Source organism: Choloepus didactylus, chromosome 8, assembly GCF_015220235.1.
Source record: "Choloepus didactylus isolate mChoDid1 chromosome 8, mChoDid1.pri, whole genome shotgun sequence".
In the NCBI taxonomy this organism is placed as follows: domain Eukaryota; kingdom Metazoa; phylum Chordata; class Mammalia; order Pilosa; family Megalonychidae; genus Choloepus; species Choloepus didactylus.
Window position 1 is genome coordinate 140905910 of NC_051314.1, and position 16437 is coordinate 140922346.

Consider the following 16437-nt stretch of genomic DNA (forward strand, 5'->3'; position numbering starts at 1 on the left):
TTTTCCATAATGAATTTGGTGAATCTATGCTTTTTGGTATCCATGCACATTCGAATAGAGGGGATATGCTTGCCCTCACATGCCAAGTCTGTCTGTATTGATTACCTTACCAGAAAGAGAGTATCAATAAATCTAGCTGAGCAGGTAGTACAACAGACTCCTGTTCCTACCTCAGGTAACCAATAGTTTAACTAAATTGGACAAACAAAGGAGCACTTTGGAACAGGAGCCACATGCTTTGCTACATGGTTCCCACTGATTCTACGTGAGGGATGGGTGGAGGGGAGGAGAGGAATTTGGTTTTGAAAGCTCCAGGGCAAAATGCAGAGCCTTTTCCCAGGTACACTGACTCTTAAAAAAAAAAATTCTGATGACATATGAATAATGCATAGCTTTGCTGTCCATATCGCCAGATACTTCCGAGTTCTGACAAACAATATGGTTCTCCCTGCCAGTGAGAAACATCTTCAAGGGGATGATCATTTTCTCAGTCATAGAATCGTAGCTGACTTCGTGGCTGTGAATAGATACGTTTATGAATGTAGTTGTGATGGTTTTTCTGTTGGCCTAAGAGCCAGCAAGCCCATGTGCTCTTAATGAAACATAAAGGAAACCAGACAGAGAAGGCAAATGGAAGGGGCTGAGGGAATGGGTCTTGATTGACAGGGATGAGTTACAGTAACTGGTAGACTACAGAGACAGAGAATTAGTCATGCTACGTTGATCTCAATAGACTTAACACCTGGTTGTTCAAAAGAGTAAATTGATTAATTGCTTTAAAGCAGCAATATCATTGAGTTTCCCCAGTGTCGGTGTTTCTTAATCGAGATTAGACATTCATATGGATTTACAGTCCCCTACTCTGGGGACCATCAGTCCATCCACAGGCAGTGGCAGCCGGCTTCAGAAACATCAAGGAAGCTGGATTTGTCCCCGATCTCATTGGGAAGTAACTTTTCTCTCCTTTCACCATGGCTCTGACCATACACCTTTGCTCTCGTCCACAGCTCCTGCAGCAAGCCACCTCCTCCAGCAACCTGGGCGCATTCAGTGGCATCCAGCAGATGGCGGGTAAGTCAGGAAGCACACCTTTCCTCAGATGAATTCTGGATTTGGTTAAGAGGTCCAAGCTAAAAAGCACGGGGAAGGGAGAACTAAGGACCGTTACTGGTTCTATAAGCTTTCCATCTTGGCCGTTAAAATTAGAAGCAGCAGCTCTGGAGAAGGTCGCCTATGTCTTGCATTTCCTGTCCACTGTCATCCTGCACAGCAGCTGTAAAATGAGGGGGCTGAGAGTTCCTGCATCCTACCCTCCATAGGTATTAAAAAAAAAAAAAAAAAAACGGGTTTGATTACTGGGAGATTTCCAGCAAGATTCCTATATCCAGAGCAGCCAAATTGATTGACAGTCCTCTGAAATCTTAATAATAGGCAGTCAATAAAAATGTTCTGACCTCCCTAATGAAAGCCAAGACTGCAGGCCTGTCTTGATGCAGTTTTGCAGTCCCTGGATAACCACAGACAATTAACGGGGTGCCTTTTTTTTTACCTCAGTACCCCAGTCGACAGCTTGGTGCATCAGAAGCTTTTACGGCAAAGCATAATCTTTGTTCTGGAGAAAATCAAAGTGCGACTGCGTGCAAAAGCCAGCTCATTGAAGGATTTCTTTTTATAATGAGCAGTGCGAGTGGTAGCTGAGGCGCAGTGATTAACGAAAGGTCACTCCCACCGTGCAGCCTTCCTGCTGGTATCCTAACTTAACACGGTGCCAGGGAAGGTGGGATGGGGCAATAAATCAGAACGTGGGTGCCCATTAACCTGCCGCGAGGACCGGCTGGAGAGCTGTTTCCTTGTTGGATTCCAAAAAAGGTGGGGGAGACGCATGAGGAGAAGAACAGATTTGGGGCATATGAGAATCAAACACGGCTTGTTTTAATCAAGGACACCCAGATTCGATGGTGCAAAACCTGAATGGGCAGAGCAAAAGGGAGATTTCTTCATCAGTCACTGTGAATACTGTTCTTTCCCACTTCTTTTCTTCTTTTCCCTTGCACACCCTTGGTTTTCTCCTTGCTCCGCTTTGAATGAACTTGAAAGAGTTTCGATGAGCAGATGTAGGTCTCTCCATGATTGTCAGCTCAGCCTTCCACGGGCCCTCCTGAGCTAACGGTGGCTTGCTGTCTGACAGTGTATGTTAGCTTACAGTAAAAATACTGCAGGATTTTTCTTCAGATGTTAAAGCTGCTGGCATTGCTTGCTTGTTCTGTTGTAATATGGCTTTGGGGTTATTAGGAAAAAATATGTCTTAACGTGATAAATAGTTAAATCATTCAGCAGTATCTCCATGAGCACAGTTTCAGAAGCTGGCCTTGGAGCTGAGAGCTGCGTGGAATGGTTAATTTATATGCATTTCTGTAAAGGGAACTGGAGAGGCATAAGTAAAATACTCAGGGTGTTTTCTGTGTTGTAAAAAGAGCACCCCTCCAGAATGCACACCTTAAAATAAATGCTGAGATTTGTCCCATTTTCCGTTGATGGAAGATTTGGTTTTCCTCTAATGAATATGGGCCATCCCGGACCCGAAATGAGGGGCTTTCCTTGGAGGAAGCCTCTGGCTCTCCTGCTCCCACAGTTGGATTATGCAGAGAAGGTCACGGGTCCTGAGGCCACCAACAACGGACAGGGCACCCTCTGCCCGGCCACCCACAGGTCAGGATGAGACCACCCACAGGCTCTGAGAGCTCATTTAAAAACGTAAAGGTCACCGGGAGGCACCTTAGGAGGTGCCACAGAACAGATGGCTAATTTAAAGGCATTCCGTAAATGCTCCGGGCTTCCCAAAAGATCCCCTTCCTTAACCTTCAAGATATTAAATTCTGCACGCTCAGTCTGCAGAGGCTGTGAAATCCAATGCAGAGCAGTCAGTTCTCCACCACCATCTCGAATATTGAGAGGATTAAGGCCACAGGTGCCAGGGATCTGTCTGCTTGGCAATTTCTGGAATGGGTGCCCTTCATTCATAGGAATAATCGGGCCTCGTCTTCCCAAGCGTTTGAAGCGTTATGCATCAGGGTGTACTTTTCCTCCCAGTAAAGAAGAGCTCCATTTCTTTCTCCTCTTTTGCCTTCTCCCAGCACTGGGGCTTCCCTTTTTACCTTGCCCATAATCTAAACCACTAATGTAAAGTGGACATGGTGGGCTGGTGATAGAGGAAGCTTTCCAGCTCCCCCACATGTGGGAGGGGTGCCCCTTCCTCTGGGTTTCCCTAAAGCCCCTCTTTACCTTCCTCTTTCACCTCTGCAAACCCTGCCATGGCCTCCCAACACATCCTGCACCCCTCATCCTACTCCAAGCTCCCAGCAGGCCCGGCCTGTGTCCTGATGAAGTCAGCCCAGCCCCAAGAGGCCCAGGTGACCCTTCTCGAGCAGATGAGCGAACACATTCCTAAATCAATGGGTATGAATGTATATTTTGGATACATTCCAAGTGGAACTTAAATATAAATGCTTAAATGAATGAAGAAATCTGGCTTCAAACTAGCGTATACACCAAGAAATGTTATATAAACAAATGAGCCTACCTTCATGAATGGGCCGTTGAGGATTTGGAGATAGCGGGGTCTGTATGATTATCAGGCATGTCGCAGAGCTCCAGGTCCATAATCAGATACAGTGGAAGCAATATGCTATTCAGGTTGAGGGAGCCCAAGAGGTCATTAGGCCCAACCCCACCTGATGGTAAAATGCTTGTCAAGTGATTGATACAGTGGCGTAGTGAGAAGAGAGTGGGCACATCCACAATTCCGATGCTGCTTTTACGGCTTACAGTTGCATATAATAAACTCCTGATATAAAATTCAAGTAGTCCAGCTTGGAACACTATCACCAAAGAGAGTGGAAAAATCATTTTGAGAACCACTGAAATTTTGTGGTGAACAGCTCTCCAGACGTAACGGGCTGTCCTTCAGGAGATTGAGGTTTATAACTTGAGTCTAAAATGTTTCATTTATATGAGGTAAAAGCATTTTCTGTTTGAGGAGAAAAAGAAAATAAACCTCTCCCCCCACTTACTCCCCCCCAAAAAAAAACAGAGATGACAGGTCACTATAGTAGTTGCCTCAGTAAAATCAAATGAGACATCAACTCTCCTTTTCTTCCCCCAAAATCTTACCATTTTCCTCTCAAAAATAACTTCAAATGTGTTTTATGATTTTTCTAAAGGGGCACCTTTATTAAATATGGAATTTAAATGCAGAAAGTGGATTAGGATCAAATGTTTATAAGCTGAATACTTTTATGTATACTTTTGTGCACCCTTGAATTTGATGGATTTTATTTTCCTTCTTAAAACTTCTAAATTGTCCATTTTTCACTCAACTATGCTGTCTGTTCAGTGAATTTCTGAAATCTCAGAAACTTGGGGACTGGGTTTAGGCTAAGAGTCTGGATTTTCTTGAAGGAGGATGAAAAAGGGAAAAGTGGTTTTATCTATCTGAAACTTCTTGAGAACAACAATCATCTCAAAAGAGCACCATGGTCTGAAAAACTAGGGTGGTATTTCACAATTTTGCTTTTCACAAACCTCCTTGAAAAAATCATGCCATTTACCCTCAGAACCTCCCAGGACAGAACCACTACTTCAAGTCCCTGCATTACAGCTGGAAACACTGAAGTATGAAAGGGTTAAATAACTTACATGCAGCTCCAGTAAGTGTGGTCTAATGGGGATTAGGGTGTAGAATTCCCAAAGGGCACACCTGCTTTATGAGATAGGGGCTGTTAGTATCCCATTTTACAGGTGGGACAACTGAGGCAGAGAGAAATTAGCAGCCTTCCCAAAGCTGCAAAGCTGGGAAGTTGGCAGATTCAGATCTTGGCACCAAGCCAGCCTCATCCAAAACCTGAGTTATCTGTCGCCTCCAAATCTGAAAAGTAAACTGACATATGTGTACATAATAAACCCAAATTGCAGGGGTGGGCTTACACAAAAGGTTTAGCTGGCTAAATAAGAGATAAGTCCGAGCCTTATATGCACAACAGAGAGAGCCCCAAAACTGGTAAAAAAAAAAAAATCAAAATAAAAACAGTAAACAGCGACTCAGAGGTAGTAACAGGAAAATTGCCTCCATTCCTTCTGAAAAACGATTCAGATATATTAGGCGTGGGTCGTTTTTTGTTAGGGGAATTTTTTTTCCTAGGACAAGGAATTGTTATTTAACAAATAATAGAGATTATGCTGCTGAAGAGGAGTATCTGCAGATAAACAGGATACAAGTGCTTCATTTTAATTCTGTTACTCAGTGAAGTGGGCAGCAGTTCCCTTCTAGAATAGCTGGTCAGGTTTTAGAAGTAACTGTAAAATGATTGAGTGCGAATTCTTGCTGAGAAAACAACACGGCTATGCTTTTATCATTTGAAGGATCCTTTCCCAGAGAGTCTTGGAATGTCAGACACAGAGAAGAGCAAGGACATTTGCAAAAGCGGTGTGCAGAAGGTCCGGGGTTCTGACAGAGAAGACCCCCTGAAATGCAAAGTGTGCATCACACACTTGCAGAACTCCCTGTTCTTCCAAAACCTGAGTCTCCAACCCTCCTGCACAAGACACTTCCCGTGAATGTGCTAATAGGCCTTATGAGAATGTTCCTTCACCACCCATCTGTCACTTTTTAACAGACCTGATTGGCAAGCGCCTTTAACAACTGACATCTGTTCGCGCTTATTGATATGCAGATTTATGGTAATTGCTATGAACAATAAGACACAAAATTACCTAAGGTGAACATTAAATTAAATTTTCATGCCCTTCTTCTTATAAATAATTTTTTTAAAATCTTAAGTTTCAAGTAGGCATATTGCACATCTGTCTCGTACATAATTTCATTGTTTTGAGAAGGATTTTCCCCCCCAAGTAATGAAGGGAAAAAGTTGAATCCCTGTATTCCCAACTTTTTTTGCCATCTCGCTATCGACACTGTTGGATTCCATAAAACTTAAGTGGTTTGCATGCTCAGTCACCCAGTTACTGCCTCCGGTTTGGGGGGCCCATCTCAGCAGGGTGAAGTCAATGAAGTTACATGTAGTTGTTTTCCTTCTCGGAGCTGGCCCCAGCTGCCACCCAGGCACAAGGCGACCGCTGTCTGGTGCCCTTTTGGGGTACTGTGTGGGCGTGGCTGGGGGAGAGGGAGTGTGACTGGGCCAGTGGAGGCAAGGGGGCACCTGCAGAAGGAATGGAGAAAGAGGGAAGGGGCAGGGGCACTGACACACCCCAAAAAAGAAGGGAAAAACAGAACCAGAAAATGAGCAGAAGCAGAAACACCCCCATGGCTGCCTGTGAGCCCATCAGTTCTGACCCTGTCCTGGGGAATAACAACCATCATGCAGAATTAGATGAGGGAGGGGACTCTCTTTCCCCTCCAGGAGCAGGCTTGAGGCTCAGTTGCTGGTGAGAACAGCAACGCAGCATTCTAGAAACTTCCACCTCTGTGTGAGCCCATCCTCAGATGGCTTCTAGGGTCAGTTACCTCATGGGATGGGTGATGTCTTCTCCGAGGCAGCATGACCCCAGCGCCATTCCCTAAATAATGGGGGGGGAGGGTGGAAGCAAGTTGTCCACATTGGGGATGAGGATTCCCCAATTGTGCAAGCACCGTGGTAGGAATAAGCCAAGTTGTCAGGACACGCTGTCACCAGCACGGGGGCCAGAAACATTTTGCCCTATCAAGATTCTGCCCCCCAGCTCCTTTTAAAGACCCCAGGATTATTACTGGGACACAGCAGACGGCCCGAGACACCTACAGCCGGAATGTCCTCCCTGCTCTGGATGGAGGTGTCTCTGGAGGGATGGACAGTGGAGCAGGCCATGGGGCTCAGAGCTGTAGCGCATCTGTACAGTGGATAGAACATGCCACTGGAGGATGTGGTGCATTCACTGCCCCAGAACCTTCCACATGGGCTGCAGCAAGACCTCCTGCGAGTCGAGTCCTTCTTTTTGCTCTCAGTGCACGGGATCTCGAGGTCCAGCCTCGGGCAGCAGTGTCAGTGGTCAGCACAGACACTGACTTCGTTGGGTGGCTTGTATGATGTCTTGGTTCCAGGTGGGAGACAGAGCTGTGTGCTTTCACTCTTCTCCCATCTTTCCCTCTTCCCCATGTCCTCACTCCCTGGCTCTAACTTCTCCCCTCGATCCCTCCGGTCACCCGGCTACTGCTCCGTGGCTTTTCCACTTGCATTTGTATCTCTTCAAGGTTATCTAGATACATGTGAGGCTCTTAAACTTTTTAGGGTCTGTCACCAGAATAGGCTGTGCACACATGTCACACACACCCCCCACTTTCCCGTGACATTTCAGGGAGTCTATGGACCCGTCAGATGCATCCCTGCAGACCTGGCTGAGAACCCCCTGAATTACAGGTCCTGGCTGAGGGGGTAGCCCACAGTCCTGGGACATGCCCAGCCATAGAGAGCAGCTGAGAAAGCTGCAACCTGGGCTCTATCTATAAGATCGGGGAAGCTGGTAATGGCTGCTGCAAGGAAATCGTGCTGCAAAATGAAAGTATCGATTGAGTAATCTAGAGAGTGAGATGTAGCAGTTACTCAGGACAGGGTGACTGGCTAACTCAGTTCTCTTTGCTAAAGACAATGAGATGGTAAATTCAGTCCCTTGCACTGGGGTTCAGGTGCCGGAAACTGAGCAGGGACCAGTAGACGATGCTGGTGCTGTGTCTCAGGCCCACTGCTTCTAAGGAGCAGGACTTAGGCTTGGCCGTGCTGGGCGAAACCGCCTCACCCTACAGCTTTTACCTGCCTGCACCCCGTTGGTGGTGAACAACGCCCCTCCAGACACAAGCCCTTGCCCTCCCTCCCTCCCCACCCGCATAAACTTCTCCAAGGTGCAAAGTTGAATGAAGTAAATGGAGATGAAGATATGAAGTGGGGGAAGGGAGCAGAAGAGCTCCAGAAGGGAACCAGGAGGACAGGGGACCATGGTGGGGGAGGCCACTTAAAGAGGGAGGCAGACGACAGGCACCCGGGACAGAAAGCCCAGCTCTCCTTGCATCTGTCTGGGACTGTTGGTCCAGGAGGCGCCCTTGGAGAGTGGGCCATGGTCTGCCCTCTCCAGGCCCCATTTCCTCCATCCGTAGCAGGTGCGGTAAGGCTGGTGCCTGGGGCAGGCGGGTGTGTTTTGAGTATTACAGAAGGGTTGGCACAGGATGCCCAAGAAGCATGGCCAGCACATGCTTGGTTCCTGTCACCGTTGTCTTCACCATTCAAGGTGACATGGTTACGATATTAATTCTGACTAATAGAGCTTTTTTACATGTATTGATTCACCAATTCCCATAACCCCAAGAGGCTGCTCTCTTCTGATCCCGCTTTGCAGTGGAGAGATCCAAGGCACAAGCTGTTGAGCCCTTGCCCAAAGTGAGCGCAGCGGTAGTGGGAGAGGCAGAACCAGGCTGGAAACCCAGGTGGTCTAAGAGGGACCTGCTCTCCAGTCCGCACTTAGGGCTGCAGCGGGCATCACCCTTGTCACCAGGCAAAGAGTGTCGGGCCCTGCAAGCCCTGGGAGCATGAGGACAGGGCAGGGCAGAGCCAGCCCTGCACTGAGAAAGCAGAAATGTGGGGGTCAGAGCTGGGGATGGGGTCCCAATCTAGAAGATGCCCTGTTCAACCTCTGGGTTTACTGAGCACTGACCTCTGAGGATGGATGGGGTGGGGGTGGGGGCTTCAGGGACAGCACCAAGGACCGTGGCAAGAACCGAATGGAAGGGAAGGCAGTGATGCTCCCCTGGGAAGCTGCCACCTTCAGCTGCCCGCTTCACCGTGCTTCTCCTCCTGTCTCCAGCAAGTCGCAGGCTTTGGTGAGAATTTGTTTCTGGATCTAAATCTATTTCCAGGGACTGATGAAGTGGTGGGATTACTCCCTGGTCACTGGTCTCTCCGTGCTTGAGTGTGTATACTCCTTGAGGGCAAGGATTGTTTTATTTTCCATGTTATCCTCATGGCCATTCACAGGCTTGGGCACTGGATGGATGGACGGATGGATGGATGGACGGACGGATGGATGGTTGGGTGGATGGGTGGGTGTCTGAATGGATGGATGGGTGGTTGGGTGGATGGATGGATGGATCGATGGATGGATGCATAGGTGGGTGGGCAGGTGGTTGGGTGAATGGGTGGGCGGGTGAGTAGATGGGTGGGTGGGTGGATAGATATAATTGATAGATGATACAGATGTTTAGATAGATAGGACAGATGGATGGACAGATGGATGGGTGGGTGGATGGATGGATGGGTGGATGGATGGATGGATGGACGAATGGACGGGTAGATAGTTGGATAAGTAGGTGGATGGATGAGTGGAAAAACATGGGCCCTCCTGCCCCCCTGATTCTCTCTATCCAGCTCTTCTCCAAATCCCTTAGATCCTGGGGGTCCCCTCTTCCTCTCCTTCCCACTCCTCCCCCCTGCTTCCTTTGGCCCATGTCTTCTCCCCTTGCAGTGTGGTGGATGGGTAGATGAATGGGCCACACCCCAGCATGGTGCCCCAGGGCCTCTCAGCCTCAGTCCCTCTGCCTGGCGGGGAAAGGCTGAGCAGGGGACCAGAGACTCAGGTGGTGAAGTGGTGAAACAGGGAAACACAGCGTGGGAATTAGAGGGTGGGCTCCCAAACCCTCAGCCTTGGATTCTGAAGGGCAGGGGCCAGTGGTGGAAAGAACCTAGCAGGTGTCAGCGCAGCTGCAGGACCATCATTTATTTGTCCATGAATGTTGGTGAGTGAGATAAGGAGTAAACCTGATTCTAATAAATATTTGTAGAATGGATTAATTAATGATTGAGGGAAACAGTCAATATTTGATGCTGTTGTAAATACTGAAGAACCAACAAAGAATTAGAAAACTGAAAACTTGGTTGTTTAGACAATACCCTTTATGAGAATTGATGGGAATTTCATACTGTTAGTTACCCTTTCCATTCATCCAACAAAGATTTATCCATCACCTAACTCTCTTTCTCTCTGTATATATATATATGTATCACTGTGTGTGTGTGTGTGTGTGTGTGTGTGTGTGTGTGTGTGTGTGTGTGTGTGTGTGTGTTCAGGAGGACTTGAAGATGATGGGTAGATGAATGGATGGGTGGGTGGGTGGATGGATGGATTGATGGATCAGGAATGTACTATCTAATTATGAAGGGAAGAAATACATGCAAATAATGTCAAAGTGGGATTTGATGAGAGGCCCAGAGCTGTAAAAAAGAAATAAGGGAGTTTGCAGGGAACGTGACCGAATTGCACTTGGTAAATGCAAACCCTTACTCTTCAGAGGAAGATCTTGAAGTGCAGCAGAGAGCTCTGGCCCCTGAGTGTGGGCTGTGAGGTCTTGGCCGAGACCCTGGCCCTCACAGACCCAGGTGCATGACTGAGCTTGGCGATCCATGCAGTTCCTGCCAGCCTTGGAGTCCTGGGGCACTAACTTGGGGGCTCCCTTCTAGCGAGGGTCCAAGGAAGGATAATTCCTTCAGGAGGAGCCTCTGACCTGAGCCTAGAGTAATGGCCTTGCTGCTTCTTAATATGTACCAGGTGCATGTCGTAAGCTTCTATTCCAGTGCTAAACCCTCTCCTTGTGCTCTCAGCCACCTGCTGGTGATGTTGGATCATCTGGTCTACTCCATTAAAGCAGCAGGAACACAAGTCACAAGTTGGTAGGATGCACCTCACTCCGCGCAAAATAGCTCGGGGACAGGGCCTTCCAAGAGTGTCTGCACTAAAGCCAGACCACTCACGTTTCTTCCATTTTCCTAGAGTATAACCAAAAACAAAGACCCGTACCTTCTCCACTTTCACAGCCTCATGAATACAACCCTGTCCGACCCTTGGTCAGAGAGAATGAGGGACGTCTCTGTCCCCACTGGCATTTGCTTGATTCAGGAGGGTGGCCGGGAGCCTGTTCTTTCCTTTCAGAAAGTCACAGGATTCCACAAACAGTTGTTTCCTGCTGCTAAGCATCCCCGCGAAGCAAGTAGGTTTGGAAAAACAGATGTTTGGCTTTCCCCCTAAGCCACCAGGTCTGGGTGTCTCCTAGAAAGCAGAGGATCATTTTGAGCAACAGGAGAACCCGCTTTGCAGCAGAGCGGTTAAGAACACTTTTCTGAGCGGAAATATGCCCGACTGCGGAGGTGGGGACCGAGGGGAGGGGAGGTACACTGCAGAGCTGCCAGCTTCCTTCCAAGCTGGAACATTCTCTCTCCCGTCCATCCACCCCCAACGCCTATGGAAGCAGTTCTCCCTAAAGCAGATTGTGTTCAGTAGACATGTATTAAGAATCTGGATTTGAGGCATGAGAAGGTAAAATTAAGCCGATTGCTTCAATGTCTTTATATAAAATTCGTCTATATAAGGAGAGCGCCATCTCCTGCTTCTCCACGTGCACAATTAATTATTCGTCTTACTGTGATGTGAATGAGGGAAAAGTGCTTTGCATGTTCAGAGAACCTTTGGGTAAGAAACTGAAGGGGGAGGATAAAAGACATTAAAAGAGCATACACGGGTGGGGAGAGGGGAAGTTATTGCCTAAAGGGTGCAGGGCTTCCTTTTGGGGTGATGGAAAAGCTTTGGTGATAGGTAGTGGTGATGGTGGCATCACGTTGCAAATGTGAACACGAATGTCACCAAATTGTACACTTAACAATGGTTAAAATGGCAAACTTTATGTTATATATATGTTACCACAATAAGTTGTTTTTTTTTTAAAAAAAGCATAGAGCATAGAATCAGGCACAGCCAGCCTCCCAGCGACAGACAGAAATCTCTGCTAATCCCACCCTCGTGTTCTTGCAAATTTTTTTTTCTTGGCTGTTTTTTTTTCCTTAAATTTCTCCAGCCAGACTTCAAGTTCAACGTAGTCCTTTTTAGAAACACAAATACCTCTAAGAGGATTAAGGCACTGTCGTTTTCACTCTTTCATTCTTTTATTCATCAAATACAGTTTGAGTCCCCAGGATGGACTCGCTTTAGAGTTCATATTCAAAATCCGTCTGGCGATGGATTCAGTGGGAAAAGTGATAATGACAGCAGCCACTAGCATTTATTGGGGACTTCCTTTGCTCCAGACACTGAGCTAAGCCATCTGCACCCGCCATTTTATCTCACCCTGGGAGGTCAGGTCCAGTTAGCATCCCCACTCACCGGGCAGGACGTGGGGAGGTTAAGGAACTTGCCGGAAGTCACACAGAGCCAGGGTCAGTTCATTTCCAGAAAAGAGCTGGAACCAATACACACTGATGACCTCTGGGACCCCTCATCCTGGAGCTGTCACACTTAGGGGGGTGAGGGTGTACCCTGAAACCCTTCCTCCACCGCCCCCACCCGATGACTCCGTTTGCTGACCTTGTATGGTAGAAGTTGCCAGTCCACACAGGGCAGTGTGTTTCTTGTCTGTCATCACTCTGCAGCACAGACAGGGGCAGGGGTAGGAGGATCTGGGCTGGGCCGGGCTGCCCGACGGGGAGGCATCTTTTGAGAAGGCTGCCCTCAGGGGCCTGTCTCATACAGCACCTTCTGAAATGGAAGGTCATGTCGGAAAGAACAGAAGGCACTGTCCTCTGAACTTAGCAACACCCCAGTCCCTGGAGCTGCAGACCCCTGGCTGCCCTCTACACAGCCCCCATGGGCTTGTCTGCACCTGTCCCCTGCCCAGGTGGCAACTGGCGTCTCTGGCTTGGCACCCAGGAGAGGCAGCCCTGTGACTCACGTGACATTTTTTCCCCTTCACAGGAATGAACGCTTTACAGTTACAGAATCTGGCCACGCTGGCAGCCGCCGCGGCCGCGGCCCAGACCTCAGCCACCAGCACCAGTGCAAACCCCCTGTCCACCACAAGCAGCGCCCTGGGGGCCCTCACGAGTCCCGGTAAGGAGGGGGTCTTCCCTCTCGGGGGTGGGGGGTCCAGGCTCAACGTCTGCACAGCCCCAGATGCCAGGCACAGGGGTACGTGCGTGTGTTCAAGTCACGGCCAAGAGATTCTCCCCTGGGCTTCTAAGTGATTTATTTGTTTATGTTTTTTTATTTTTTTATTTTAAAATTATTTATCAAATGAGAAAGGAAGTTTGAATGCACATGTATGTTTTATTTTTGAAGAATAAAATGATAAAACGTTATGGTCAGAGAATCCGGCATTCTAGCAATTCTCACACATTCATTTTGTTTAAGAAAAGTCTCTATCCATTCCATCCTCACTTAAGTCTCTGTCCTTATAAAGAACCTCAGGGAGTCACACTTCTGTCCTGTCCTTTTTTGTTTTTTTCTTTTTGTTTTTTTGGTAATTTACAAATTCTCTGTTAAATCTCAGAATCTCTTAAGATTTCAGTGTTATATCTCACACCTGCTCCATCCTTCCCATTCAATTTTAAAATTTCTAGTCGAGAGGGCACCTTCTCTCTCGTTTGTGTGTGGTCAGGTTCTGGGCTTTGTGTTTTCAAGTCTTTTTTCCCCAGAAATGTTGTTGCCTCTTTCAAAAGCAGATGCCATCATGCTTTCCATCCAGCCAGAGGTAATGTGGCAGCTTAAAAAAATAAAAGAGGCTAATGTTTCACTGGCTTTCCTTCCTCTCGGAATTTTCTAGACCCTGATTGATGGTCTTACCTTCTTTGTTTCATGGAGGGGTTGGACCATCTCCAAGCTTCCTTCCAACACTGAGACTTCCCATGGTCATCTTTCTACCATGCCCAGATTAGCCAAGGGTTGAAACAACTTGAATGTAGCAGTGCAGGGTTTCTTTTGGGAAAACACAAAACGAAGAGTAGAGCACACACAGATCAGTTTTCTCCAGGCTTTTGCGCTCTCAGAAGCAGTAGCCCTGGGCCTTTTATAAAACATTGTGTATCCAACACACTTTACCCTAAGAAACCTGAGAGATGTACAGGAAGGGCTAGCGGATCTGTCCTTAGTGTGCAGTGATCTCATAACAACAGCACGTAGATATACTGCCTTGATCCTCAAAAAATGTCTTCAAAAATGCACCATTACTCTATATGGGCCTCATTTTATGCAATAAATAAGATTCCTGAAAAATTGACTTTAAGTTATTTTTTTAAATAAATTAAATTTAAGGCTATCATGCAATACAAAAACTTGTGATCTAAATAAATCCTTCAGTGGCCCCTTTTGAGAAATAAATATTTTTGCCATGATAAGTTGCCCCCTTATAAAAATAATAAAGTGAGTTTTCTTAAAAAAACAAACCGTAATTTGACCTAATTTATGTTTTATGTATCAGATTGGAAAGTATTTTCCTGAAGTAGGAATTTTTATGTCCCCTGTGAGCACCACAAAATGATTCCATTAAAATAGCACAGAGCATTGTACATGCATTTTATTGTATTTTTAATCAGAAGCTGATGTTTTTTACTGCACTTTGTTTTGGGACAGACAAACTAAAAATCACTTACAATCCGAATTTTTTTGTTTGTTTATATATAAATAAGTAGGATTTGCTTTTTTTTTTTAAGAAGAAACGGTATTAACTTTATTTTGCACAAGTAAATGATTATAATTTTTCCAACCTTAACTGTCCCCTTCTCTCTGTTTTATGAGAGTGACCAGCAGAAAACAGCCCAGAGATAAGAAATAGAGAAAAGTGAAAAGCAGGAAGTCATATATTACCCACAGCTTTGATCATAGCCCTGAATAATTTAACTTCGATGCCCTTGACATGTAGTTTCATGAAAATGGCTCTGTGATTACAAAAGCAGGCCATTATTACAAACGAGCGGTGTGGTTAAGCATGTGTGGACTTCATTTGCTTGTGGGGGGTCATTAAACTTAACTAAAATACGTTCTTCAACTGCAATATTTGGGCTAAACTGCATCTTGGTTCTGGGAATCCGTATCATATATTAAGACACTTCACATATATATTAAGACACTTCATTCTTCTTTAAATGGAGACTTGTCAGTTAAAGAAGCCAAGGGCACAAGCGCGGAGTGTGGAATTGGATAAATTATATTTAAGTGCCTCTGGGGTTGTGGGCCCTGTCCTTGGTGTTGGGGACACAGCAGCAGAGCAGACAACCCTGCTCCCGTGGGTATCGTAGTCTGCTGGGGGCAGCTCAGGGAATAAGCAAGTTAGTATATGATGCTGAAAGATGGGATGCTTTGGAGAGAGAAAAAACGGACTGCAATGCAGCAAGCAGATGAGGTAGCAGGAGGCTGTCCCCCTCCCAGAAAGCAACACATGAGCAGAAACCTGACTAAAGTGGAGACCATGGAGATATCTTGGGGAAGAGCCTTCCAGGCTGAGGAGAGCAAGTGGAGACACTGAGGTGGGATCAGGCTAGCAGAGTGGTCTACGGAAGGAGCTGGGGGGGCAGAGCGAGGACAGCTGCAGCCAGGGGACCGAGGCTTATTCCGTGCAATAGCGCGAGGATCACAAATATGTCATGATCTTCTTAAAATGGGAGATCCTTAAACAGCCTTGGCGCATGGTGTACGTTATTTGTCAGAAATGAATTTTCAGCGTATTTGACGACTTTTAGTTCCCCTCCTCCCCGAGACCAGGGGGCGAGGGGAAATGGTTTGAGACATATATTCTTCCTTTCTCACCTGTTCAGAACCCATCACCTGAAAAGTGTCCTTCCTTTTACCCTAAAAGTGGCACCCTGCCCTTCCGTAAATCCTGCAAACTGAGGTATCGTGGAAAGTGATTTTTCTTTTCTCTGTTGAGAAATGCTTTGCATAATCGCTGAAAGTATTTCATTAGAATCCTGATGTGCGGCCACAGAAACCATTTAAATCTACATTTCAATTATTTTTCTTAAGTGTAACTAAAAAATCCAATGTTTAAGCGAAAGTAAATTATTTGTCTAATTTCCATGAGGGACTTTCTCAGAGTTGCAGAAAACGTACTTAGTAAAATTCACGACGCTCCACTTAATCAGGGCAATTTCCTGTGAAATAAAAGGGGTTTGAAGCAGCTCCCAAAGCCAAGGCCATTATTATTTTTTTTAATAATAATAAACAGAATTTGCTGTTAGACCATTAGCAAGTCCAGTCAGACTGTGAAACGTGTTGAAACCTCTCCTGCACCTCCCCCAGACAATTTTTAAATACCATCTCTTAAGCTTCAGACAAATTCATCAAGAAAGGAAAGGAATAGCCCAATCCCCTAAACTATTAATTTTTTTCATAATTGTAAATTTATCATTTCAATTTGGCATACCCAGGAAAAAGTCTCCCTGTAGCATTATTATAAATGATTTTAAACTCTTAGCTTTAAAACATGAAAGATTAAGCTTTAATTTTTGTTAAAAAAAAAATCCCCTTGGGCAATAAATAGGTTCCTTTGTCTCCTGGCCTTGAAATAAAAATTAAAATAGTTTAAATTGCCCATGGTTACAATGAGTGTTTCATGCAATTATCAGATGTTAGTGAATAAAATTG

At 46.2% G+C, this 16437-nt stretch overlaps 1 protein-coding gene across 11 annotated transcripts in view; it reads left to right on the top strand.

The window, feature by feature from the left end:
• CELF2 (CUGBP Elav-like family member 2) overlaps nucleotides 1-16437 on the top strand; it is a 637682-nt gene that overhangs the window by 580331 nt on the left and 40914 nt on the right. For all 11 annotated transcript variants that reach the window (XM_037848338.1, XM_037848333.1, XM_037848330.1 and 8 more), the window contains 2 exons: nucleotides 1008-1071; nucleotides 12775-12909. In XM_037848338.1, coding sequence (XP_037704266.1) covers nucleotides 1008-1071; nucleotides 12775-12909 — 199 coding nt within the window. The remainder of the gene's footprint in view (nucleotides 1-1007; nucleotides 1072-12774; nucleotides 12910-16437) is intronic.